The sequence below is a fragment of the Sipha flava genome, unplaced genomic scaffold (genome assembly GCF_003268045.1).
Source record: "Sipha flava isolate LNK unplaced genomic scaffold, YSA_version1 308_pilon_pilon, whole genome shotgun sequence".
In the NCBI taxonomy this organism is placed as follows: Eukaryota; Metazoa; Arthropoda; class Insecta; order Hemiptera; family Aphididae; genus Sipha; species Sipha flava.
This window is the reverse complement of record NW_020272985.1, coordinates 232,820-245,517: the sequence shown is the minus strand read 5'-3', so window position 1 is coordinate 245,517 and position 12,698 is coordinate 232,820. Positions and strand designations below refer to the sequence as shown.

At 26.8% G+C, this 12,698-nt stretch overlaps 3 protein-coding genes across 4 annotated transcripts; all 3 read right to left on the bottom strand.

Annotated features, from left to right (window-relative positions):
- Positions 1–1,295: 1,295 nt before the first annotated feature.
- LOC112686445 (probable methylmalonate-semialdehyde dehydrogenase [acylating], mitochondrial) lies at positions 1,296–5,948 on the bottom strand. The gene is made up of 11 exons (XM_025558715.1): positions 5,589–5,948; positions 3,816–3,953; positions 3,581–3,730; positions 3,443–3,521; positions 3,164–3,363; positions 2,622–2,789; positions 2,301–2,547; positions 2,018–2,199; positions 1,770–1,949; positions 1,610–1,708; positions 1,296–1,536 (listed from the first exon to the last, which is right to left on the bottom strand). The coding sequence occupies exons 1-11, from the start codon at positions 5,610–5,612 to the stop codon at positions 1,435–1,437; spliced, it is 1,569 nt and encodes a 522-aa protein (XP_025414500.1). The 5' UTR covers positions 5,613–5,948; the 3' UTR covers positions 1,296–1,434.
- A 1,029-nt stretch (positions 5,949–6,977) lies between these two features.
- LOC112686448 (protein KTI12 homolog) lies at positions 6,978–9,172 on the bottom strand. 2 transcript variants are annotated; one of them, XM_025558717.1, is made up of 7 exons: positions 8,931–9,172; positions 8,388–8,439; positions 8,257–8,310; positions 7,970–8,152; positions 7,774–7,885; positions 7,427–7,489; positions 6,978–7,288 (listed from the first exon to the last, which is right to left on the bottom strand). In XM_025558717.1, the coding sequence occupies exons 1-7, from the start codon at positions 9,091–9,093 to the stop codon at positions 7,061–7,063; spliced, it is 855 nt and encodes a 284-aa protein (XP_025414502.1). In that variant the 5' UTR covers positions 9,094–9,172; the 3' UTR covers positions 6,978–7,060. The 2 variants fall into 2 exon arrangements, with proteins under 2 accessions (XP_025414502.1, XP_025414503.1); XM_025558718.1 differs by lacking the exon at positions 7,427–7,489.
- On the bottom strand, positions 9,121–11,790 carry LOC112686446 (ribonuclease P protein subunit p40-like). The gene is made up of 7 exons (XM_025558716.1): positions 11,374–11,790; positions 11,145–11,289; positions 10,276–10,410; positions 10,041–10,157; positions 9,810–9,984; positions 9,535–9,672; positions 9,121–9,449 (listed from the first exon to the last, which is right to left on the bottom strand). The coding sequence occupies exons 1-7, from the start codon at positions 11,485–11,487 to the stop codon at positions 9,296–9,298; spliced, it is 978 nt and encodes a 325-aa protein (XP_025414501.1). The 5' UTR covers positions 11,488–11,790; the 3' UTR covers positions 9,121–9,295.
- Between the last annotated feature and the right edge of the window lie 908 nt (positions 11,791–12,698).

The window sequence follows — 12,698 nt, the reverse complement described above, 5'->3', positions numbered from 1 at the left end:
TATTTAAACTCGTTTTTGTATGGAACAGATTTTTAGCTTGGTCTGCTATAAATTGAGAGTATACAGAAAAATATGCAACTCCTACAACTTCTGAGCTCAAATGATTAATATACTATACTGAGTATAGAATCATTTTTAAGTATCATAAATTAAGTTAAATTATACAAATTACTATATTACATGGCTTGGCTTTAAATAGTGTAATAATAAACAATAATAATAAAAAAATGCATGTGCAAATCGAGGAGCTGTTTTTAATTCGCTAAACAAAAATACACTGTTCACAAACTCTATTTGTTAAAAATTAATTTTTTAAAATGCTATGCAAAGTCCGTTAGTCTGATAGCTACACTATGATTTTAAGAAAAGATAATAGTTTGTCTACAAAAAAGTGTAATAAACATATGCCTATAATCTACATAGTATTGTTAATTTTCCCATTTTTGTCAGAGGATAGAACTGATGGACAAGAAGATTACACTTAATAGCCTATAAAATAAAAATATTTAAATAATATTAAACCACAAACAAAACCGAAATATTCATCTAGTAATATATGAAACATACAAAAAGCAAAAAATTTAATCAGTTGTAATATATAAATAATGTATATTAGTTAGAAATGAAAATATCAAATTAAATTAAAAATATAAAAGTATTGTTTTTGTAAAAAATAATTAAAACGATATTATAATTATCACTTATAGGTTTAGTCATCTAACAATAACTGCAAAAGGTAGGTAATGACAATCACTACAAACATGTTAGGCATAACCTAAACTATGTTTGGTTTAGACAACTTAACCATGTTCTACACTGTAGTTAATTATATGAATTATACTGTATAAGTTTAATGATTATTTAATTATTTTTATAATAATAATCATTAATTTGATAAAGCTAATAATAATACACTAATGTTTTATTATTTCAGTTTTGAAACATTATCATTTAATAAAAGTAAAAATCACATACATCATTATTCAGATACACATATTTTTAACAATCTTACCTTACTCAAAATTTGATTGAGTTATCATTTTAAAGTTCAAAATATCAAGGATTAAGTTAAACAGTTATGGAAATAGTTCACTAATGAAAACATTTTCTTTTCCACTTTAATTACTAATATACTGAAATAGATATAAATAACAGTTTTTGAATTAACTTAGTATTATTTCACATTTTTTTTTTTTTTTTTTAATTTTGTTAAGGGAAAAAGAAATCAGTCTTACAGTTATTCTGATGACACAAAACAATTTCTTGTAAATTTTTAATAAAAAACAATGTATAAGTCAATCTTTTAAATGTGGCATCAGTGTATTTTAGAACATCACCTCTTATATATGTATTTAATTGAAAAATCTTTAACAAAAATAACAATAATATATTATAATTTATGATTGGTAAAATATCAGCCTTGTTTTAAAGTATTCATCGCATCACAGGCATAGAAACAGCCGCTTTTGTGTCAGTAGCATCAGATTCTTTCCAAAGTTGAGTCACAGTTTTCAATTCCGTAAAGAAATGATAACCCTAGAAAAATTTAGAATAAGTAAAAAATATATACATGGTAGAAAAACATTAATTCAACATCAATAGCACATACTTGTTTTCCATAGAAATGATTTTGTCCCAAGAATGAAGCTCGTGTACCAGTAAAGGAAAACATAGGCAAAGGTACAGGGATGGGAACATTGATTCCAACCTACATAAAAGATAAATAAATAATTAAAACTAAATCCCAAAAAAATAAACAACATGCTTACATTGCCACATTGGACTTCATGAGTGAACTTTCTTGCTGTTGCACCATTTGTAGTGAAAATAGCAGTACCATTACCATATGGATTTGAATTGATTATGTCTATTGCTTCATCTAAAGTATCTGCAGTCAAACACACTAATACTGGTCCAAATATTTCTTCTTTATAACATCTCATATGTGGCTAATTTCAAAAATAAAAATAATAAAAATTAAATGCAACAACAAATTAAAAATGTGCTACAGTGATACCTTAACATCTGTGAGAATTGTGGGTCCCACAAAATTTCCATTTTCATATCCAGGAACACTAATGTTTCTACCGTCCAAAATTATCTTAGCTCCTTCATCAATACCTGATTGAATTAAGTTAATAATTTTTTGTTTTGCTTCAGGAGATATGACAGGACCAACATCAGTATTTGGTAGGTGTCCTTAATAATAAAAATAATTTAATATAATTTATATACAAATAATTTCATTAGATAATATAAAAAAACTTAATGAAAATATGAGTAACTTTTAATTCACTTACCAGCATTGACATTTAAATTTTCAGCACGACTCTTCAACTCAGGAAGCCAATTTTTGGCTTCACCGACAAACACAGCAGTACTTAATGCCATACACCGTTGTCCAGCTGCTCCAAATGCAGCTCCAACTAATGAATTCAGCATGCTAGTCTTGTTAGCGTCTGGCATAATGATACCATGATTTTTGGCACCCATATTACTTTGAACTCTTTTACCATTTTTAGAACCTCGGCTGAATATGTGTTCTCCCTACTCAATAGAAACATAAAATAAAATCACATCTAAATAATTCTATTACATAATTTAACTAAATATTAAATTACCGCCGTATTTGCACCAACAAATGAAATTGCTTTAATAGCTGGAGCATCACAAATAAAATTCACAGTGTCCACACTACCATGAATAATGTTAACAACACCAGGTGGGCAGCCAGCTTCCGACAACATTTCAACAAGCATCATACAATTACCAGGCACTCTTTCAGAAGGCTAAAATTGTTTATAAAGAAACATTTATGCAAATTTTTAATAATTAAAAACTTACATAAAAAAGTATTTAAACATAAAAAATTGTAATTACTACAATTGCAATCAAAAATTACAATTACAGTCAAATCACGATAACTCAGTCCTCAATAACACGAAAAACTTTACAACTCGAATAGTGTTTTATTTCTCTAGAAAATTTTTCCCCTATAAATTAGTTAGATTTCTCGAATAATACATATCTCAAAGTGAATTTTTATCCCCCTTTAACTTCAAGTAATAGCAACTCGACTGTAATTGTTAAAGTTTTGTAACAAATTATAACATTTGATATCTCAATCAATTTAAATTAATCTAATAATAATTCAATTATTCACTTTAATAACAAATGTGTTTCCACAAGAAATAGAAACGGGAAACATCCACAAAGGTATCATAGCTGGGAAATTGAATGGCGCAATACCAGCTGTAACACCGAGAGGCTCACGATAGGAATGTATATCCATGTCAGTAGCTACCAGTGGTAATGATTCACCCATGATTGAACTAGTAAAGTTACAGCAGTTCTCAACAACCTCTAAAAAAAAAATAAAAACAATTATACATAGTTCTATAAAAAAGTACAAGTATAAAGTAAATAACATAATAAATCTTACGGAGTCCACGAGTTACATCTCCTTCTGCATCAATCAGTGTTTTTCCTTGTTCTTTAGTAATGTTTTCTGCCAATTTTTTCTGAAATACAATAAACAACTCTTTAAACAACAACTCAAATCTTAAAAAAATTAATTTACTATGTTAGCTTTAATAATTTCTTGATAACGAAACATTATTTGTTGTCTTCTCATCACAGAAGTTTTGGACCATGATTTAAAAGCTACTTTGGACGATTCTACAGCATGTTCCATTTCATCCAGGGTGCATTTCGGTACTCTAGAGATGACCTAATATAGATAGAAAAAAATTATATTATCATGCAAATTTATTTTTACTTCTTAAATAATTGGATAACAAAAATATTGAGCTTACTTCATTTGTAGCAGGATTATGGACGTCGATCCAATCATTTGTTTTTGATTCCACAAATTTCCCATCTATGTACATTGGAACTTTTGGAATAGCACCGCATGTTGCATTGGATCTAATTGCTTGTTGAAACACGTTTTTCTGAAAAAGAGACCAATTTAAATATATTACTAAAATATTAATAAGATTGATACTGAAACATTTGAATATTAATAACCTATGATCTTAGATTAGATAAACAGTTATATGAGTTATGATTAATTATAGTTCCTTTATGATATTATAGAAATCTTTAAACGAATATATGCTAATGGTCAAATAAAGAAAAAAAAATTATGTTGGGTTATACTTCATTAATTCTATTAACTAATTAGCAACTATAATTTATAACATAAATTAAAACTTTTTTCTATTCATTGACAATTTAAGATTAATGTTAACTAATGTACTTTAAATTTATTTCAAAAACGTATTTATTTTTAGTTATTAACCATTGGTAGAATTTGTAGATGATCAAATATAATACAATTATATTTCAATTACTTCAACCTAATAAAATAATATATATTAGAGGAATTAATTTTCCAAGTTAACATACATATGTAATATTTAAATATACACTTTAGTTGAACTTTTTTTTAATTTTAAATAAATAGGATTATAATAAGAAATACACTTTTTAGTATATCACAGTGAAAATACAAAACCTTATATTTGTTTATCAATAACTTCTGTAATAAACCTTTAGGTAATTAATGTACTATCTAGCAGTAAATGTCAAGTGGTAAAATGTACATACATATTATTATCAGGGGAATTATAATACCAAATTACGTCAGTGGTTAAAAATTAAATTAAATTAAAACTGTATAATGAAAGTTAAAAAAAAACAGTCAGAGATTGATCTTAGGTAATTTTATCAAATTATTTAAATTAATTCAATTCTTACAAGGATATAAAAAAATATGGTAAACAGCTAACAAACATTATATGCTAATAATCATTTCAAGTATTGGATATTTGTTTTGAGGTCAGAAATACCAAACCTTTCAAAGTTTTTCACGAGCACTAATCACAGATAATACTGCAGTATAAAGTGTTTAAAAATCATATGATATAGTTAGTTATTTAGTTTGTTCCGATATATTAACAGTATTAAAAATAAAAAAAATAAAAAGTTAGACAGGTAACCAACAACTTGAACATTATTTTATCGAAAAAAATGGCACTGTAACAATTTACAGTATAATATGCAGTTGACACGAGACCTAGACTAAATTTGTCAACCTGTCGATAGAGCAGTCCCTATTTTTTTAGTGAACCCCGACTCAAAATGTGTAATCAGAAATTGGAAGTATACACTACGGATTGAAAAATATGTACCTAATAAATACTAATAAATAAGACTACTATAAAGATGTTTTTGATGAAGCCAGTTAAAGCAAGACGGCAGACGAGGACTTCAATATACCTATTTCATTTAAAATCATATATCCTTCAAATAAATAATTTGTAAATAGTAGTCAGATTCATGTCTGACAAAAGTATGTTTTCAATTTAAAAAATAATAATAGATTGGTAGTTACCTAATTAGAATGTACAATTTGATCAATAAAAAAGGATTATTACTGAAAACTGTAATCGTATGGAAATGGGCTGGAGAGGGACTATGTATCATATAATTGTACAAAAAGCGTAGTACGGATTTTTATGAAAAATGCGATAGAGGTGTTTAAACGTAAGTACGGACACCGAACGGAAAACCAATCCACTTACTTTTAATACGTTAGACCGGAACATTTTTTCCAGCGGTGACACAACACTCCCACTCGGACACGTAACCGAATCCTTTTCGACTGGGCCGACAAACGGTGATGAGCAACGACGGCACTACCCGTGCAGCAGTTCGAACTCGGATGTGAAAAATCACAGTCGGAGTAATAACCGACCGTCGACGCTGCTACTTAACTGTCCGCGAATGGTGGTCCCGGTGATAACGCCGGAAACTGATATGCGCGCGCGTATCGCTGTCGGACGGTGATCATCGGGTACGCGGTCAACAGGTGGTGAGTGAGGGACCCAGTAGAGATGGTAAACGGTGCGCACATCAACCGGGAACGACGTAAAACGTTTCAATTGGAACGATCCGGAGGGGGGGGACTTTTACCAAAATCCATGACACCCGTATCCTGCTCATGTAACAGCGTTTATCAAATATTATACGTATACGCATATTTAATCAATTTTAATAGGTGTACTCACCGGCGGATGCGTTACGAGCAACAACGCAGGGCAATGGCGAGACGTAAATGTTATTTTGGAACAATTGAACCTTCAACATTTTGTGATGGGTACTGCCATTCTGGATTTGATAATAAATGTACTCAATATTTCAGTGCCCCAGACAAAAGGCACATGCGACCCTTACTTCTTCGCAAAATGTTTTCATTTAAGGGCTCTACTCTTTTTCCTAATACATGTACAATGTTGACATTTTTTCAATATTGCCATCAATTGCAACCGCTACGGTTGAAAGAAGCTTTTCAACTCTAATGCGTATAACAATTCACCTAAGAAATTCAACTTTTGAAGATAGAATGGCCTAACACTAATAAATGTACACAGAGATATAGGTAGATTTAGACAGAATCAAGAGATTCTTTTGCCAACAGAAAAGAAAGACTTTTAAATTTTAAATTGTAAATTTAGAATATCTTCTTCTTTATAGAATTATTAGTTCATTCAAGACCATCACCACTCTAAGAAAGCCTTTCCATCTCTCCCTATCCAATGTCACTCCTATATCTAGCAATGGATTGGTTTTTTTTCTATTATAACATTCAATCTCTGCCTAGTCTTAAGTTTAAAATATAATCTTAATAAAATACTAAATATTTAATAAATTACTTATATAAATAAATATAAATGTGTGATTAGATTAATATTGTTAATGCATTGTTATGTGAAATGTATAGTACATACAATAATTGCCTACAGCTGTACGATTAATTAAAGAAAAATTTAGATTTATGAACATTTACTTTTTACAAGCAATGGCATCATATACATTTTATAAGTAAGGTTTATTAAAAAAAGTACATTTAAAATGTTTGTATAGTAAATTAGAGTGGATAAAACTAATACATTAAAACATTTACAGGATAAATAACATTATTAATTAATTAATAACATTAATATTAGAATAATAGTTACACATTAGTAAAAATAATAAATACTTTTCATGTTGTTCAACATGTAACAGTATTATTCAGAAACTGTATAAACATAGTAACTATATTTGATTGGTCGTTAGTGGTTGATGCATGACTTTTAGCATATGATAAAAATTGTTTCCTAGACTTGACAAGCTGCAACATTGAAACATTCTTATCCAACTTGGTCAAATATTTCCCTTCATAATCTGTTAGTTCAATGTTTTCTCCTTCAACACCTTGTTTTTTTAACTGTATTATTGACTAAAACATACAGATAGAAACAACATTTTAGTTTTAATACAATGATTTCATAAATTCAACATTTATAATGTACCAGAATAAATTATGTTGGATATGAGTTATTTATAAAAATAAAAGAAAAATATTTTTTGAACTCACATTAATTACTTCTTGTGTTTTTTTATCTAAATCATATAAATATGAACTTGAATTTAAAGGAGCCTGTTGAAAATATAAATTCATATAAGACATTACAAAATTTACATTTTGTTGAATACTCAATATTATATTATTAAGCTACAGTTTTCTTGAACAGTTTCATTTTAAACAAAATATAATTAGCATTTCATAATTACTAAAATATTAAATATAAATAGTTATAGAATTTCTGATAATAATAACTTGATTAATAAATTAATCAATAAATTAATGGTAAAATTAAAATATTTTGCAAAATTGAATTCTATAAGTTAAATATTTATTGAACTACCAAGAGATATTCTTACATTTATTGTTGATTGATTAGGAGTGGGAGCAGCAACTTCAAAAATTGCTTTTCGGATGTCTTCAGCAGGCAGTGTATCATCTAATTGTAAATTTATCAAGGGTGAATCCCATCTACATAAATCAGTTAATTTGAATGAAAAGAAATTCAATGGGATTTTAATCTTGGTTAAATTAATTTGTGTTAATTTTAATCACCTATTTGAATGATTTGGTTCTTCATATCTCATAACAAGATCATCAAATGTTTTTCTAATATATTTTTCATTTTCCGCTCTGCTTTCATTTAGCTCCCAAGCTCTAGTAGGTGAAATGTCACAAACAACTAAACATTTAGGTGTGCTTAAACTCTTAGAAGAACAGTACAATTCATACCTAAACCCTGATAAATATATTATTTTAATAAATTATTAATACCCAATTACATAAATATCAAATTCAAAGCAATACAGTAATAGACTAAATCTTAAGTAATAAACAACAACCCTTTAATGAAATTTCCAGAATCTAATATTACAACATTTTCTTTTGTCAAACTCCTACAAAAAGTTACAATATTAATAAGATGTTCAGAAATTAAAATCAAATATAAATTACAAAGAATTCATAAACTAACTTCAAGGCATCAGAATGCAATTTTGATCGAAGTTCTTTTTCTTTTTTCATTTCTGAAAATAATAATCTTAGTAGAATTAAGTTTATAAATATAAATTTAACATATTATTAAATATATGTATGGATAAAAATGAGCAATACATTTTACCACAGTAAGAAAGTTTTCATATAGAAATTCTATAGTTGAGTAATTTAGTAGTTTTCTAGGTTGTACTTATATAATTTTAATAAGCTTAGCTACATGTCTTAAACACACCAATAAAAGTACACATATTTTAAAGTAATAAAATCTCTAATTGGTTAAATTAAACCCCGTTCATATTTCAAAAGTGAATCATATTTTATCACATATCTTCAACAATTTTTTAGGTTCTAAGAATGCTAAAATGAAATGTAATACAATACTGTACACAAAATTATATCTAAACAATGAAATAATATTATAACAAATAGCATTTAAATATCAAAACAATTTAGATCATTTTCCTAACATTTTATCTATAAAAAATATTACAAATTCAACTAAAATAAAGTATGTACTTACCTAAAAATAATGCATTTTTGTCTATGTTCATTTGAGAAATAATTTCATTATCAGATATTAGTACTACATTTCTCTGCTGATTTTCTGCAAAGTATTTTTGAATTTCACGAGCTCTAGTTGTTTTTCCACTACTTGGAAAACCAACCATTAATATTAAAGGCATTTTTAAATAAAAAAATCAAGACAATCGTTTAACCACAATAAATTTGTACACGAATCCATACGTTTTATTTTAAACACATTTGATAACAGTTATCAAAAATCAAAATACCACTATCAAAAAACATCAATTTTTATTTCATGATAATATGTACAATGATATCAGACTAATAAAGACGTCTATTACCTATTTAATAAATTCAAATTTAACATTTTTTGCTATTCGTACAATAAGAAACATAATATTGATCTTCAGGATTCAACAAAAATGTTCGATGAACACAAGGATAAGGAGAGTTTAAAAAAGGCTCCAAATGTATTGCTATCCAATATGATTTTCCTTCTTTTTCCATAAAGTTTCTGCAATTCATAATAATTATATATAACCATTATTTAATAATTTACAGGTTGAATATCGCAAAAGCTAAAATTTACAAATATTTACCTAAACGTTTCAAATAAGAGTTTTACTTTATCATTATTAAAAAATCCAGTCCAGATAATTTGAGTAACTTGACCAACATTGTGAGAATCTGATTTTGTTAATTTTCCGTTGGGTAATATACAAGGTTCTCCATCATCACTAAAAAAAAAAAAAAATATATAGTTAATTGTTATTGCATGGGGGTTATTTTTTTTTTTTAGAAAATAGTTATATAATATATTGAGAATCATTAAAATAATAAATTCAATATCAATAAAAAAAAAACTGTATCTTACATTTTTATACCTAAACAATAGTATGACAACCATGTATCAAGAAGTGTTGTATCCTTGCCTGTAGGTATAGTTATATTATATTTTCTAGTTGTCGTTGATCGAGGAAAACATTCCTGACATTTAAATCCTTTTTTGTTAAAGTATGAAGCTATTGATGAAGGACACACATTATCATCTGAAATAAATTTAAATACTATAATAGACATTGTAAAAAAGAAAAAAATTGCTTACCATTAGATTCCCAACAAATAAGCAAGTCAAATTTTATTGGAAACCGTTGAAAACACTCTTTAATACGCTGAAAATATTTGCTATTAAATTTAAGTTCTTTTAAATCCAATGTAATTTCTATAAACAAGCAATATAATATTGGGTAAAACATAATTATTACATTTTTTAAATTACTTATTTAATTAAAAAATCATATTTAACATGTAAATTTATTAGATATTTGAATTGTATTCACTTGAATCTTTTACTGGTAAACATATGTTCTGGTAAGATGATTCAATTAAAGACATTCTTAATAAATTATTGTTTGTAATTGAAATACAATCATCGACTTCAAGATCAGTATCCAAAGATATTGCATAAACATTACCTAAAAAATAATAATATATAAGTAAGAGTCACAAATAGCATCCAACAACAATTTAAAATCCAAAATAAACCAACAGAAAAACAAAGAATGAATTGTTAACTTAAAACTTTCAAATCAAAATAAATTTAATTTTCTAAATAAAACAAATAAGTATAAAATAAATAATTATGTTTTACATTTTATCACATAACTTAAAGGAACACATCATGCTGTGTTTATGTAGACTAACAAATGTTGACCCATCACCTTAAGTATTACCTAACTAAGTTTCCAGGTGGTAGGTGTATTGCCGATTCAAAATAACAAATGTAACCTACTTTGGGTATCACCAAAAATTTAAAAATGATTTAATGATTTATACATAATTATAATTTGATATCCATCAATTTACAAGATATATATATACCATTCAGTAGAAAATAGACCATTTTTCAATCAATAACTATTATATAGTTTTAACTATAAAAATTATAAATAATCAACAAGAAATCTACTCAGTTAAATTTTCATTAGTTATTATTGGCATTTTTAAATAAAATATTAAACTTGTAATTGGATATTTAAAATAAAAATATTATAAGTACCTAGTAAAAAATTAAAAAAAAAAAAAAATGCATTAATCTTAATGTCCAAAAAATATTACTGAATACTGTTCATTTTTACACTACATAGAAATACTTATAAATTATTAAACAAGTTATCTTACTCATAAATAATAATAATAATAATAATACCATTTTTCACAAAAGATGTAATGAATCCTTCATCTATTAAGGAACATAGAGTGACATCTTTGATTAAATAATAATAACCATTTTCAGAAAACATACTTTCAACATAGTTCGGAATGAAAAGAGTGTCAGGCAAAACAACAGTCATCTACAATAACAAAATTGATCATAATCATATGTAAGACACCAAAGTAGATTAATTAATGGGACAGAAAATAAAAATATCACTTACAGAGTGAGTCAGTCCATATTCGTCAATATTTTCTATTATTTTATCCCAACTTTTCTTTACATACATGTGTTTCTTTGTGGTTGGTTTAAAATTAAACAGTTCTGGTTCGATCATTATAATTGAAAGCTTCGTGAATATTAACCGGCAATATTTAAATTCAAGCTCATGAGTCTAACGAATCACAACCAAATTCGTATCAGAAAAGGTGATAGTGCACTATCAGAAGCATACAATATGACCAGCCGAAAATAATTTAAATATCTTTATTACCCAATTTAAAATAAATCAAAATATTTATATTAATTGATTTATGAATACTAATTTTAAATAATAATATTCTTTTAAGCTGTAAGTCCAAGTAGGTACTAAGTGAGTTTAGGTCGATTCGCACTATACGGAATGTCATCACGTCACAGACCGGCAACGTCACGTCAAAATATCTTTCTAAGTATTTATACCGCCATGTTCATATACACCGCAACGTTACGCAACGTCACGGAACGGCAGCATTTATCGAAAACTCTATTTTGACGTGTCGTAACCATTGTAACCGTGTCGTTCTTGTCCGTTTGGATAGTATGAATGTCAATACGGAACGTTTCCGTCAGCAATATACACAATATTTTGAATGTGGAACCCGTCAACTAAAAATTATAATTTTTTAATTATTATTAAATACACAAATACAGATATATAAAGTAAGTAAACAATATTTATTTAATTCTCCAATTTATAGTGGAAAATGAAATTACATTAATTATTTGATTAATTAAATAATATATTGAAACATTTAAATTAATGATGGGCGTAATCGAGATATACAATCGAGATATCTCGATAATCAAATTAATAATTCGATTATATAACCGAGAGATTATTTCGAATGATAACTCAATCAATTCTTAATCTCGAAATGTATGTCGAATGAAAAAATATTTCGAATGATTTTCATGGAACGAAGGAGGGAGGGAGGAATATTATTTTTAATCTTCATAATGAGATAAGTAAATAATAGTTGTTGACTTTAAGTCTTTGTATTTTCGACTCATGCTATTCGTGGGACTGGTCGTTACACAAATATTGATGGGTATACGGTTTTTCTTAGTTATTTATATTTTAAATGTTGACATAAATATTTAGCTGTAATTTGTGAATAACTCAACCACAAAACAAAAATTTCTCAGAACATTTATAAATAAAATTATATCATTGTTATTCAAAATACTTTACACATGTGGCAATATATTATTTATGTAACCATCGAATTACTAGGTCCGTTGTTATTTTATTTTGTATTTTGTCTTTGATTTCAATTTGAAAATTAC

Excerpts from the sequence above, each read along its gene's own strand:
- LOC112686445 (XM_025558715.1), bottom strand. The coding sequence starts at position 5,612 with ATGTTCCGGTCTAACGTATTAAAA. Across the intron at positions 1,709-1,769 it reads ATGAAGTCCAATGTGGCAAT|GTTGGAATCAATGTTCCCAT; the intron begins GTAAGCATGTTG and ends TCTTTTATGTAG. Across the intron at positions 1,537-1,609 it reads ATCATTTCTATGGAAAACAA|GGTTATCATTTCTTTACGGA; the intron begins GTATGTGCTATT and ends AAATTTTTCTAG.
- LOC112686448 (XM_025558717.1), bottom strand. The coding sequence starts at position 9,093 with ATGCCTTTAATATTAATGGTTGGTTTTCCAAGTAGTGGAAAAACAACT. Across the intron at positions 8,440-8,930 it reads CAAAAATGCATTATTTTTAG|AAATGAAAAAAGAAAAAGAA; the intron begins GTAAGTACATAC and ends TATTATTTTCAG. Across the intron at positions 7,886-7,969 it reads GAACCAAATCATTCAAATAG|ATGGGATTCACCCTTGATAA; the intron begins GTGATTAAAATT and ends TGATTTATGTAG.
- LOC112686446 (XM_025558716.1), bottom strand. The coding sequence starts at position 11,487 with ATGATCGAACCAGAACTGTTTAATTTTAAACCAACCACAAAGAAACAC. Across the intron at positions 10,158-10,275 it reads TTTACCAGTAAAAGATTCAA|AAATTACATTGGATTTAAAA; the intron begins GTGAATACAATT and ends GCTTGTTTATAG. Across the intron at positions 9,985-10,040 it reads TATTTGTTGGGAATCTAATG|ATGATAATGTGTGTCCTTCA; the intron begins GTAAGCAATTTT and ends AATTTATTTCAG.